The 13,476-nt window shown below is 47.0% G+C and overlaps 1 protein-coding gene across 1 annotated transcript in view; it reads right to left on the reverse strand.

Moving 5' to 3' along the window:
• Positions 1-5,608: 5,608 nt before the first annotated feature.
• The window catches only part of galm (galactose mutarotase), a 46,228-nt gene continuing 38,360 nt past the window's right edge, over positions 5,609-13,476 (reverse strand). Inside the window, exons 5-7 of the mRNA XM_028820716.2 lie at positions 11,194-11,347; positions 7,094-7,268; positions 5,609-5,851 (exon numbers count right to left, since the gene is read on the reverse strand). Coding sequence (XP_028676549.2) covers positions 5,774-5,851; positions 7,094-7,268; positions 11,194-11,347 — 407 coding nt within the window. The 3' untranslated portion in view covers positions 5,609-5,773. The remainder of the gene's footprint in view (positions 5,852-7,093; positions 7,269-11,193; positions 11,348-13,476) is intronic.

The raw sequence follows: 13,476 nt of genomic DNA on the forward strand, positions 1-13,476 counted from the left end.
GCACTGATCTTTGCAACGCGCTCCCCTCAGCTCTCCATTGATCAGACTGATTGCAGTGGTCTGCCAGAAGTCATACAAGGGGTGCTGTTCTGGTTTTCCTCACTTGTTACATGTTTGCTGCTGAGGAAGTGTTTTGTTCATTTAGATTTATCAGTCCCCTGCAAGGAGTGTAACACTGGCAGACACACACACCCGAGGAGTGTGGTGTGCACTCCCTGAGACAGTCACTGGTGTCCAAAATATTGAAAGAGTTGATTAAAAATGAAGCTTATGACAGATTTGTCGCATATGCCAGATTTTGGGTCACCATTCGGGAGTTTTTTTTGTTCCTTTAGTTTATTTGCACAAGAAAACCTGAAATGTCCCTCCTTGGTTACATCCAAAAATGGACAAATATAATAAAGATGTATTTAAAACTGCCCAGTATTTACACTTTTCTGTCAATGACTTTGAGTGGCCTGCCAGTGCACATTTACCGTTGCATGAGAACATATCGGATCTTCTGCATTTTGGCATTTATCTCTTGACATTCCTCATTAATGAGACGTATGGCACTGGTAAGGCTGGGACTTCTGGTCTTTAAAGGGCCTCAACCTGCCTGATTTTCTGATGTTAGATTTGTTGTGTCAGGACTGCCTGATGACTTTGTTTTATAACTGTGGCCCTCAGATGCACAGACTCTCCAAATCGTCGATGTCGACCCATTCACTTAGAGCAAGGGTGGGCAAAGTCTGTCCTGGAGGGCCGCAGTAGCTGCAGGTTTTCATTCCAACCCAATTCCTTAATTAGAAACCTGCCAGTCTCGCACCTTATTTAATTTTATGGCTTGCTCGTCTGCAATGTAAGATTCTTACAGATTTTTTCCTTTCCAAGGATGAAATGATTTGAAGCCTAAAACGTTTGATTTTCAGTCTGTCACATTTTTCTATTAAGTGTTTTATTAAATCGGTGTGTGATGTAAATGGAAACAAGTTCGATGGAGAACTACTGGCTGCTTTGTCATTTACATCTTATTGTTAATAAAGAGACATTAAACAGTGAATCCAGCTCTTTAAGATTGAAATAAGCAATTAAGGGTGGGGAGACCACTAAAATGAAGCATCAAAAAGTCACTTAAGCAATAATTGATTCCTCATAGAGAAACTGGGTTGGAACAAAAGCCTGCAGCCACTGTGGCTCTCCAGGACTGACATTTCCCACCTCTGACTTAGAGGAATGTCTGCTCATCCACTGAAGGTGACAACTGACTGGGTCAGACCTCAAATTAAGGCTTCGTCTGCTGTAGAAGTTTCTGGGTGAGAAGTGAGCACAGACGACTGCATGTAGAGGAGGTGATTGTTGTGTTTATATTCCTGTTCAGATGATTACCGTATCTAGAAGAGTTGGCAAGTGTTTACATCCAGTCACGGTTTCTATCTCCTACACCAGAACGGTGATGGGTTGACATGCAGACTCCAGACCAGGCCAGTAATCCGGTGAAAGTAGAAATCTGATTTCTTGTAAAGCTCTGTTTACATGCACAAATCCACTTGTGGCGTTCTCCTTTGGCAAAGCACTCTGTCATTAAACCATGCAAAACAAAATTAAAATGTCATCGGCCATCGCAAATCCAAAACCAAGCATGGGGCCTGGGATCATTTTTGGGTTTATGAAATAGTTTAGTCCTTCATGTGCTGTGAGGTAAATGAACGTTCATCATCAACCCCTCGTTACACCTCTCAACCTGAGCCACCAAAACTGCACACTGGCTGCTGTGCCACTTGCTCACCGTGTTTCAATGTATTGATAGCAAACCTCAGCTTTATTGTGTTTGCGACTGCACGCAGTTCACTCTTCTTATCTATTTGACTGTTGGTTGAGCCCTACAAAGGACTGGTGTACCAATCTGTGTGCTGCTGGGACAGAATATAATCCTGCTACGGTCACTGCAATAGCACAAGTGTCACGTTGTGTTATTCGTTACTTTAAAATGTATCCGTGTGTTTCCATGCGCTTTAATAAGCCAAGCTGGTTAGTCGAGGTTTCTGAAAGGCCGTGTAAACCTTTAATCCAGTTGGGGACATCAGGTTAACTGGTTACACTTGAGGACTGCGTAGTCCGCACTTGTCTGTGGCACTCTGATTGTCTGTGAACAACTTTGCTTTGTACTCTCTTTCACAAAATACGTTTGTTATACGCAGATGTTTGTGTGATTGTTATTTCTTCTCCTGGTTGAAATCATTGGTCTCAATATTTCAGAAATGACTAAATTGATACTGACGAGCTGAACGTGCAGTGCTAATGTCAGTGGCACAATCTTGAGCAGATGGGTAACGCAGTAAAAGTAAGGTGCATTGACGTAGTCGGGATTATTTTTTGAAGTAATGAGTTACCTTGTGTTTTATGTACCACGATGGAATGGAAAAAAGGTGGCAGAGATTGCAGTTACTTGCTGTAGCTGTTGACCCTTTGTGACTGCCAGTGATGTGCTGTACAAACAGCGGTGAGCAGAACTGTGCTGGTGAATTGTCATTCAGTTGCTAAATGTGACACATCCAGTCACTTAAACTGGCCTGGTCTGCTGATGTGATCAGCAACTTTAGACAGCAAATGTGACCTACCCATGACTTGCGGTCACAAAATGTGACATCTGCTTAAGGGAGATGGAGTCAAGCCTCGAGGAGCTCCCGGCTTGGAGAGGATCACTTTTGAAAAAGATTTGCATACTTTGACTACGTGCAAACAATTTAAAAGAATGTCCTGCCTGCATAACGTAATGAACGGGTAAACCTCCCTACTGTGCAATTCCCCAATCGATAGGTGAGGTGGGACTGAACTGGTGCTCTGACATCGGCTACATCCACACCACTGTGTTTTCATTACATTTTTATTTCTTGTGTAACAAAAACACTTTTCATTCATAATGGTGTTGTCTATGAAAGTATCTCTCGACACTAAAATGGCCGAAAACGCAAATGACGTAGAATTAGGCTTACACTGGGCATCCTTGAAGGGTCAGTTACAGTGCCAGCCAAAACAGTAAAGTCCTGTGTCAACGCTAGCAGCCAGTCAGTTGTTTGCCTTTTGCACATACAGGGTTCACACTTTACAAAACACGATTTAGCTGCATACGCGTAGCAGCACAACCACCACCATGGGGAGCAACTCCTCTATGACCGCCATGTTGGGATATGAAAGTGTGACCAATCAGGGAAGCGTTGGGCAATAAAGCACGAACCAATCAGAGTCTGCACTCTCAGAACTTTGTTTTCACCCATTGATGCTGCAACACTGAGCCCGTGTTTTCTGAAGTGTCTGTGTGTGGAGAGCGTTGTCAAAAGTCTCCTTTTTCAGGCGATAAAAACATCTGCGTAGTATGGATGAAAGGTGAATACGGAGGCCAACGTTGAAAGTACAGGAGTGAAGACCGCACAGCATTTAGGCCGGCTTTATACTTCACACGACACGACATGGCATGTGCTCCAGCGGACACTACTTCTACGCAAGCGTTGTACTGTTTATACTTGTGCGCGTACTTTACGTAAATCTGGAAGAATCCACCAGGTGGCAGTGCATGATATCATCACGGTGAGAACAGGTTCGGCTTCGCTGTGTTGTGAATTTCCTGAAACACCCATTGAAGTCTGAGGACACCTTACTGCAACATCTCTGAAAAGGATGTTTACTGATTAAATCCATCAATCCAGGAATGTGCCCATTCCAGCAAGCATTGGGCACGAGGCAGAAACAATCCCTGGACGGGGCATCAGCTCATCACAAGGTGAACACAAGCAGACACACACATACACTGGCGTCATTTTAGTATCACCAAATTCCCAAACCACATCTTTGGAAGGAAACCGGAGCACAGTGTGGAAACCCACCAGGAAACCACAGAAACTCTAGGCAGGGTCCACCAGGGACGTGACTCTGTACCGCTCTGCCACTGTGCCTCCCACATGTGTAATTATTAACAGTATTCATTATTTAAATAAAGTTAATGACGTACATACTTTAATGCATTTCGTCATGAAAATGATATCAAGTAGAAATCTAAGGATTCTAAATGTGCAGAGAGCTGCAGTGTCACAAATGTCACGTGTCCTGTGTGGCGATCGCTGCTGTCGGCTCAGGAGGAAGCCCCAGTTGCTTGTAGCGATTAAGAACTGGGTGGGTTTGAAGATGACGTTTACGACGGTCTGCTTTAGTGATAGATAACGAGGTTAACGTGGACATTTCGAGATAAGAGACGACATTTCCACTTTAATCACAAAATAGACCTTTTCATCGTGTCCTTAATTTTCTTCTCTGTGGCTCAAATACGCTGCCATACATTCTGATGCTGTGGTGAAGATGGTATGTGAGACCTTTAAAATGTATCGCGTCATTGCGACAGGGCCTGAATATAAAAGCACCACAAACGCATTTGCACGTCGGCATTTTGCTTCACCACATCAAACCCTTCATCAAACATCACAGCGCGCACATCGATCTCAAAGCGGCTTTCCGTCACACATGGAGAGTAAACAGAGACGTCCAACTTGATCACTCCGCTCCTCTCTGACTTTTTGCCGATACTGCAAGTCGTGCACCCGTTGCATTAAATTTTGTGGACGAACTCAGAGGACACATCAAATGAACACTGGAAATGCGTGGCATCCATGATGCGTGCGAGTACGCGTACTGAGCGTGACGTATAAACGAGCCCTAACTCTGCATTCTTCATACGCCGGACCTTGGAAGTCGCAATTTTATCTTTTGTAGCCTTGTGTGTTTGTGCTGCCCAAGTAAACACGGACGCCCCTATGAAAGCTTGTGTTCCAACAACAAATGCCAACTAACAGTTCAACAGTGCAAATCGAAGAAGAAACCGAAGAGCAAGAAATGTGCAAAATCAAAAAAACAATTTTACGCTCTTGGCCGTGATAAACAGTCCTATTTAAGCTGGGACACTGCAATTAAAAAAAAAAAACACACAAAGCAACCACTGAGCGCAGCAAGCAAATAGCAGCAGCGCGTGGCACGCGGGCATCGCTTAGTTGTTCTGCTATTGTAAACGTATTCCGTATTGTGGTGTGAGGAGACTGATTTAAAGTCAATTCTTCTAGTAAATTAAAGTACTGTTTTCGGTGTACACCGCCATTTTGGACTGACGTCATAATAATTGTGATACTTTTGATTTGTGTAGCTCAAGGCATAATCTGCAGTCGGACAAACTCAGACTTGAGTGATGAGGCCCGAGTTCCCAAGTAGGATTTCTGAGTTCGGGACACGTTTTCTTTCTGTTTTCCAAATCTGAGGTCGGACGTTGTAAGTTTTAGTCAAATGCAGTACGCGTCTCTGTCGTTAAAGTGTTCATCGCTGACCGTTCAGAGCGTCCCATTGGAGTGGACATTCCGAGTCCTCGCAGTCGCGGCAGGTTTATCCCCAACTGGCCCCTGATCCCAATCTTTTATTTCATTTTCACTTCATTCAAGTGTTCCAAGTTTTGGGGGACACGTCAACAGCCCACCATTACTGCATCTCCCACAACCGTAATGGCCGACTCGTCCTTCCCGGAGAGGGGACACCTGAGCTCACGTGTTAAATGTCAGAATGCACTTCAGTTTTACTGACTTGACAGACAACAGAACTTCACAATTTTTATTCACGTTTGCCAGAAGTCTCCATGAGAAGTCACAGCACGCTGGTCCCCGTGGAGGCACGTGAGGTGCGTTTTCTTTTCTTCCCAGGTTGGAGATTTGTATTCCTGCAGAATGGGTGATCCAAACTGGAATGGACTCACTGGCTCACGTCAGGCAGTGGAAAACTGGAACCACGTCGTGTGGCCGTAGTCGTCTCCTGGCCGCAACAGAGCATCCGGGAAGTGGGGCTGATGGGAGAGAAACGACAGAAACAAAGACGACATCAGGCATTCGTGAAAAGTTTCGAGGCTCCTCACTGTCACGTGTGCGCAGGCCTGTGCAAAACTTGACGTGCGTGTGCTGACGGACAAACAACCCGTCGTGATAAGCAAGTAGGACCACCAGACCTCGAAACGCCAGCCCTTTACACTCACTGAAGCACAAGGTGACGACCTGAGAGGGAATTGTGCTTAAGGGTGGGAGGGGACGATTAGACGGCCCCCCTGGGTGGCACATCTCTAAACCAATCCGACGCCTCACATAGGCGGAGCTTACAGTAGGGGCGGAGACTTTAAACTGCAAAGATCAGATGGGCTCTCCTTAGCCTGGGGCAGGGGTGGGCAATGTCGGTCCTGGAGGGGTTTTTGTTTCTTTATGAGAAAACAATTACTGCTTAAGTGACATTTTGATGCTTCATTTTAGTGGTCTCGCTTGTTAAGGTCCCCCACACTTAATTGCTTATTTCAGTCTTAAAGAGCTGCATTCAGTGCTTAATGGCAGTTCACCATCTCGCTTGTTTCCATTTACATCTCTCTGTGGGTTCATCACAAATAAAACACTTAATAGGAAAATGTGACAGACTGAAAATCAGACGTTTTAGGCTTCAAATCTTGGTGCCACCAGAAGCCATTTAAAAGAGACAAAAGAGCGAGAAGAGAAGACGGCCAGAGGGATTTTACTTCGTTAAAACAGATTCACTCCAAGCAAACACCAAAGACTCGTCAACGTGGCCGATCACCGAGGGCGACACGTCCGGGTGCACCCTTTTAGGATGGCTGGGGGGGTGGGGCTCCCCAACGCTGAACGCACTCTTCAGTTTCGTGTCGGGGTGACGCCGAGTGTGAAGACGTTCATCGCATTTCGTATCCACGCTCTAAACCGGACTCCCGTTATTCTCTGTTCTCACTTTCACCCAACTGTCTGTGAAGTTAAAGACTGATAACGATTTTGTGGTGAAGGTTTCGTGGGTGTCTGGGGACTGGGAAAGGCGCTATATAAATACAATGAATTATTAGTATTATTGTGTTTGTGTATTTTGTGTTATTTGTCTGCACCTTTCTTATTATAGCAGATGGCACCCTAATTAGCTTTCCTGTTGTTTTCGTCGGGTTTCTTGTCTTCTCCAGGACGAGGTACGGTGAGGGTGTTGGCCTATCTGGTCCTTTTGCCTCAGCCTTACGGGTTTGTCACAAGCGTCTCGTCCCACTTACCTTATTAACGGCATCCGGCCAGTTTTGCGTCTCCAAGCAGAAGGCCGAGTGTTTGGGGTACGCAGCTCCTCCTTTTCCTTTTATTGATGCATCCAGAAAGTTGGACGTGTAAAACTGGACTCCAGGCTGCGTCGTGGCCACGTTCAAGACTCGGCCGCTGCCGGGGTGGTAAACACTGCAGAAAAATCAAAAAGTAAAATAAAAACACGCAGAGTCCCTTAAAGACGTTCTCGGCCAAACCACTTCCATGAACTGCAGACAAACAGACGCCCCCCTGACACTTCTGAGGTCTGCCATTGTGCCACTTGGACTCCGTGGGGTCACAGAAATGTCACTCGGCAGGTTTGTGACCACATGGACCAAAACGTCACATTCATTCTGTGTGTCAGAGAACACAAGTTTGTCTTTACCTCTGAAATTCCTTGTGTTTTATACGGCAGGAGCAAAAGTGCTGGGAGGCATCAATTGGGTGGCGCCAGCAGGTCTGCAGTTTGTTGCCTGGGCACGTGGTGAACAAACAAATAAAACTTGGTATCACTTGTGTGGTAAGTTGGGTGCGGCGTTGTAACCGAGGCCAGGGCTGTCAAACTCAAATCCCAAAGCCATCTTCTTAATTAATAACCGATTACTGGTGCCAATCAAACGAGCGTATTCTGCCTTCATTTGAGTGAACTCGTGTTTTCACGTTCACAGTCCTCAGTAGGCCATATGCAGACGGCGATGCTGACGTACTTCCGGTAAAATCTCCATACTGCAGTTGTGATCTTTGTTTAGTAGCGAGAATGTTTAATGTTTAAAGAAGTTGAAGTGTACAGATCGCTCTACAGCTGGACATTGCTGTGTTCCTTCATATCGAGCTCCCAGTGAGTACAACACGCTACTTGGCTTTCACGCATCCACGATGTGGAAACCCAATCTAAATGGATTGTCGCTATCCGGAGAGAACTTCACAGTCAGTCCCCATCCCCGAGTTTGTAGCTGGAATTTTAAAAAAGACGATTTTCGGAAGCCATGATGGCGACTGTTGAAGAAGGGAGCGATTCTGGCGTCGTCTGAGTGGAACAATTTCTCCATTACACTTTCAAGACCAGGGCTTTGGGAGAGGAGAGAGCAACCAGAGAAGGGCGAGGAGGAGGAAGATGATAAAATCCTTGAGGACCACAACTATGCTTCAATTCCAGATCCAGCAGATATCTAATTAATGCTTGATGAACACATATCTTCTGTCGGAGAGGAGACCCTCCAGCTAAGGAAACAAACTGACACCCTTACAATGAAGCAGCAGTTTGGCCTTCGCCGTTTTGCTGGCTCAGATAGACATTTGGTTTTTCACAAGGTAAACTGTCCGGGAGACTCATGTTGTTGTGCTCTGCACAGAAGCAGGGGCAACACAGAAATGAGACCATACCTTCCAGGAACATTCTACGTTTTTATCATGTGGACCACAAGGGGTGGGGCTTCCTTTGCTTCAGTGCCTTCAAGGGGTGGAGCTTCATTTACTCCACTGTCCTCCAGGGGCGGGGCTTCCTTTACTTCCACGTCCTCAAGGGGGTGGGGCTTCCTTTGCTTCCGTGTCCTCAAGGGGGGTGGGGCTTCCTTTGCTTCAGTGCCCTTAAGGGGCGGGGGTTCCTTTGCTTCCATGCCCTCAAGGGGGTGGGGCTTCCTTTGCTTCCGTGTCCTCAAGGGGGGTGGGGCTTCCTTTGCTTCCATGCTCTCAAGGGGGTGGGGCTTCCTTTGCTTCAGTGCCCTTAAGGGGGTGGAGCTTCCTTTGCTTCCCTGCCCTCAGTGGACAGTTTCTTGAGGCTGTGAGGGAAGAAGGAGACAAGCCTGTTTGTGACAGTGCCCCTTCTTGTGCTGGAGTGGCACTACCTACTTTAGGCAAACTTGGAAGGTGACCCTCTGACATGCATTCATGACAGCATCCGGGTGAGCACTCATTGGCTGTCAGTTCTCACACACACACACACACACACCTGTCCACCTCCCCTGTGACAAATCAAACTTGCCAGGACAAGTCAGTGACTGGTTGGACTGAGTCGCTGGGTATGTTGGACAACGTGACTCCTAATCAAGGGGGAGCAGACTGCCAATTAAAGATGGTGACTGTGGAAGAGTCATGCAGCGTGACAGGGGCTTTAATTGTCCTTCAATAGTCGCTACACTTCAGTCTTTTCGCCATTCTCCTCCTTGATTGTCTTCTCCTGACATCCTTCAGGTCAGACTCCACTGTACGGTACTAACTGGTTTGGGACCTTCACTCAGCAGAAGACGTCAGTATTGGACTTTATCAGCGTAGCTCTGAGCGTCTGTATGGATGTCTACTTGTATGTGTTACGTGTGCATAAATTCGATTTCAGTGATACGTTTATTGCATTTTGTTTTATGTTATCAGACAACATTAATAACAAGATAACCTTCTGCCGTGTCCACTCAAATGGAGTTTACTTGGATTGGGTGGGAAGGGGCCGAAGACCACTACTGTATGATGTTGGCGACTCTTTGTGAACATCGTTCACCTCTCTAACAGTAAGTGAAATGTGACCGAGGTGCTCATCAGAGGCCCGTTGTTATGAAGTCTTCTCAGTTTTTCCATAACGTCTCACAGAAACAGCAGTAAGGAGTCGAGCAGGTAAGCAGATTTTCTGTCAGTTAGCACTCACTCTTGTTCATCATGACGGCGTGGTGGCTGTTGGTCGGACATAAAAGTAAGAATTTCACTGGAATCCGCACACGTGACAAGATGGCTACTGCTATTCCTACTATTGGAAGGCACGAGGAGTCAGAGCCGACTGACTGTACCTGTAGATGTGGGCCTTGACGACCGGGAGCCACTTGTCGCGATCTGCGTTGTGTGCCAATTCTGTGCCATTGTCCCTTGGCTTCAAAACTCACCAATCGGTTTGGGGGTTGGGGAGCAAGTGAATTGCCATGGCGTAACTTCTTTGGCTAACAGTACGAGCCACACGCTGTCGAGTCAGATGGCGCAGGTTCGCGGCTGTCCGTCATCAGTTACCACAGCACAAAGCTTTGAGCCAAGATACTTCGTGGTGCGAGTCCGTGACAATTCACATGGCGACGAGGACGGGATGTGCACTGCGGCCGGGTGAAGCGTAGTGATAACGCAGTGCATAAAAGGTGAGGGCCGACGCTAGCGAGAGATCAGTTGACACCACCAGGAAGCGTCTCGCTCATAGGTGTTCATGTGGCACCCTCTGTGTCGCTGACTGATGGAGTTCCTCCTTTGGCTCACACCGCAAGGAGATCAGTTGACGCCGCAGATTCACGGCTGACCGCCAGCAGTTACCACCAAACAAACCTCCAAATTGAGATGCTGTGTGGTGCGAGTCCACGGCAATTCAGACAGGCCAAGACCACAATGGGCTTATTCATTTTAGCTTAAATACGTTTTTAGTAATGTAGGTACATTTTGTGACAACGCCATTTTGTTGGTCATATGGGCACCTGCACTTTGTGCATAGCGTTTGCTCTGGTCGCCAAGCCGTTACTAGGCAAGGTCAGCCAGCAGTGTTTGACACACGACCTTACCAGGAGAAGGGTATCAATGATAGTGTGGTGGCACGTCCGAGTTTGTGGATACATCATAGTAGCACTGGGTGTTTCAGTTCGATTTCTGTTAGGGTGGCACAATAAAGTGACCCCGTGTCCTCCCTGCGTGAAGTCTACATCTTCTCTCCATGGGTTTCCTCCCTCTGTCCAAAGACACACACGTTAGGTGACTTGGTGACACTAAATTGGGCCTCAGTGTGCGTTTGGCACCTTATCTTAGCTGGGAGAGCCTCCAGCCCCACCACGACCCTGGTCTACATTAAGCGGATTATAAAATGATACGGAAATGTTTGCTAATTGACTTGACTGTCATCTTGTATTTCAAACCCCAGTTATGAGAAATTATTTTGGTTTTCAACTCCTCGCTACATTTTTTGATTTTGGTCTTGTTTGTGAGAGTGTCGTCTTCTCAGTAATAAAACCCATCTGCTGATTCTATTCTTACTTAAATGGCGCTGCCGCCCACTGGAGTCAGTACAGCTGACCAATCCTTAATCAGAAATAATCAGCCATCGGTATTTGACACAACTAACCGGGAGAAATACTTGGGGGTTTCACGGCGCTCTTCTGGTGAAGACAAGCAGAAGTTGTGGTCAAAGCCGCGATCTGGCAGTTGACTCAGGCGATCTCCAATCCGCACGGAGCTCCTCAGGTCGAATGGCGTGCCCTTCACTGGTTGGACATCTCCTGTGAGTGACGACAAAGAGAACATCAATGTGATGAATGAAGGGGAAGGCCGTACCTTGAGACCGCCAGTCCAGGCCTTCACCCTGTCAACCAACTCGTATTTGTTTTATATCGAGAATTTCATAGATGTTAGGATAACTCGTAATGGGAGGAGGGGGGCAAAATTAAAAAAAAAAAAATCAAAAATAAATAATAGTAATTTCATCCATCCATCCATTGTCCAACCCGCTGAATCCGAACACAGGGTCACGGGGGTCTGCTGGAGCCAATCCCAGCCAACACAGGGCACAAGGCAGGAACCAATCCCGGGCAGGGTGCCAACCCACCGCAGGACACACACAAACACACCAAGCACACACTAGGGCCAATTTAGAATCGCCAATCCACCTAACCTGCATGTCTTTGGACTGTGGGAGGAAACCCACGCAGACACGGGGAGAACATGAAAACTCCACGCAGGGAGGACCCGGGAAGTGAACCCAGGTCCCCAGGTCTCCCAACTGCGAGGCAGCAGCGCTACCCACTGCGCCACCATGCCGCCCTCTCTAAGTAATTCCCACAGCTTAATCCAAAAGACTCGTACTACAATATCAGGCCTGTGCTCCGGTCTTTGGGTATCCGACAGTGCATGTAGAATTTCTGGCCAAGCAGGATTACATGTGAAAGTGATAAATAAATCAGGCTTTCTGAATTTACGTACTATGGCCATGGCATCCTGATAGTTTTGTTGCATGTATCTTGGACTTCTTGGAGATGTGGACGGTAATCTGACCATTTTCCCTACACGTACGTTGTTATTTTCAGCGTTTGCTTGCAGTGCGTCTGATAGTTCGACGCGCAGATCTTGTTGATGTAATCTGAGATAGTTGAGACGCGCGCCCTGTTTTAACATACGCATCTACGACGTACTGTTAGAATAGTTTGCCGCTGGAGTGCAAAATACTAAATGTATTCCTCATTGTTAATCTGTACGCGTAAAATTGGCATTGAGTAAGCGTTATTCGCTTGTCGGTTCTTTTATCGGGAACATGTTGAAAATCTTTGTGCCAGCCAATGTCTCCGTAAGGGAATAAAAGTGAGTAAACCATAGAGATCGCAATTCATATTGAGCGTGGAAATCTGTTTAGAGGAGTTGCCAATGGGATAGATGCAAATGTCCCTTTTGGCAGGCGTTCCGCCATCTTCTCCGACAAAAATCTCTGCAACATCGGTGTGACATGTCGGGGCATTGTATTGTCATAAGTCCTGCCTAGGGGTTTCCTTGAAAACCATTTGTACAGATGCTGTTGGATTGGACTGAGTGATTTCATGCGTGTGTTTGTATGATTTGGCAAAGCGGTTGATGGTTCTGAGCATGGAATCTCGCTGGAGAAGTACATTTTCGCTGTGTGCAGAGTTGGAGAAGTAGAAGTGTTAGCGTATGGTGGAGAGATTTGGTGATCAATTTGCCCGTGTATTTTAAAACAGTATGCTCCGTGGCCAGGAGGTTGAGTTATCTGTGCACCCATGGAAGCAAACGCTAGAGAAGAGTTGTATTCTCGAATGTGTTCACGATCATTTTTAGCTTCTGATGTTTGCTTTGTAAGAAGCTGTTGTAAAGACACAGGAGGCTCCCGCAAAGGTGGTAAAGCTACTTTACCATCGTGGCATCACCTCCAGTACTTGTTGGCTGTATTACGCTCAGCAGGCTAGTATAGGGGCGGCACGGTGGCGCAGTGGGTAGCGCTGCTGCCTCGCAGTTGGGAGATCTGGGGACCTGGGTTCGCTTCCCGGGTCCTCCCTGCGTTAGGAGTTTGCATGTTCTCCCCGTGTCTGCGTGGGTTTCCTCCGGGCGCTCCGGTTTCCTCCCACAGTCCAAAGACATGCAGGTTAGGTGGATTGGTGATTCTAAATTGGCCCTAGTGTGTGCTTGGTGTGTGGGTGTGTTTGTGTGTGTCCTGCGGTGGGTTGGCACCCTGCCCGGGATTGGTCCCTGCCTTGTGCCCTGTGTTGGCTGGGATTGGCTCCAGCAGACCCCCGTGACCCTGTGTTCGGATTCAGCGGGTTGGAAAATGGATGGATGGATGGATGGAGGCTAGTATAGTGCATGACATGGAAGAGGACGAATAGGAATCGAGAAATGCCGTGTG

Source organism: Erpetoichthys calabaricus, chromosome 15, assembly GCF_900747795.2.
Source record: "Erpetoichthys calabaricus chromosome 15, fErpCal1.3, whole genome shotgun sequence".
NCBI lineage: Eukaryota > Metazoa > Chordata > Cladistia > Polypteriformes > Polypteridae > Erpetoichthys > Erpetoichthys calabaricus.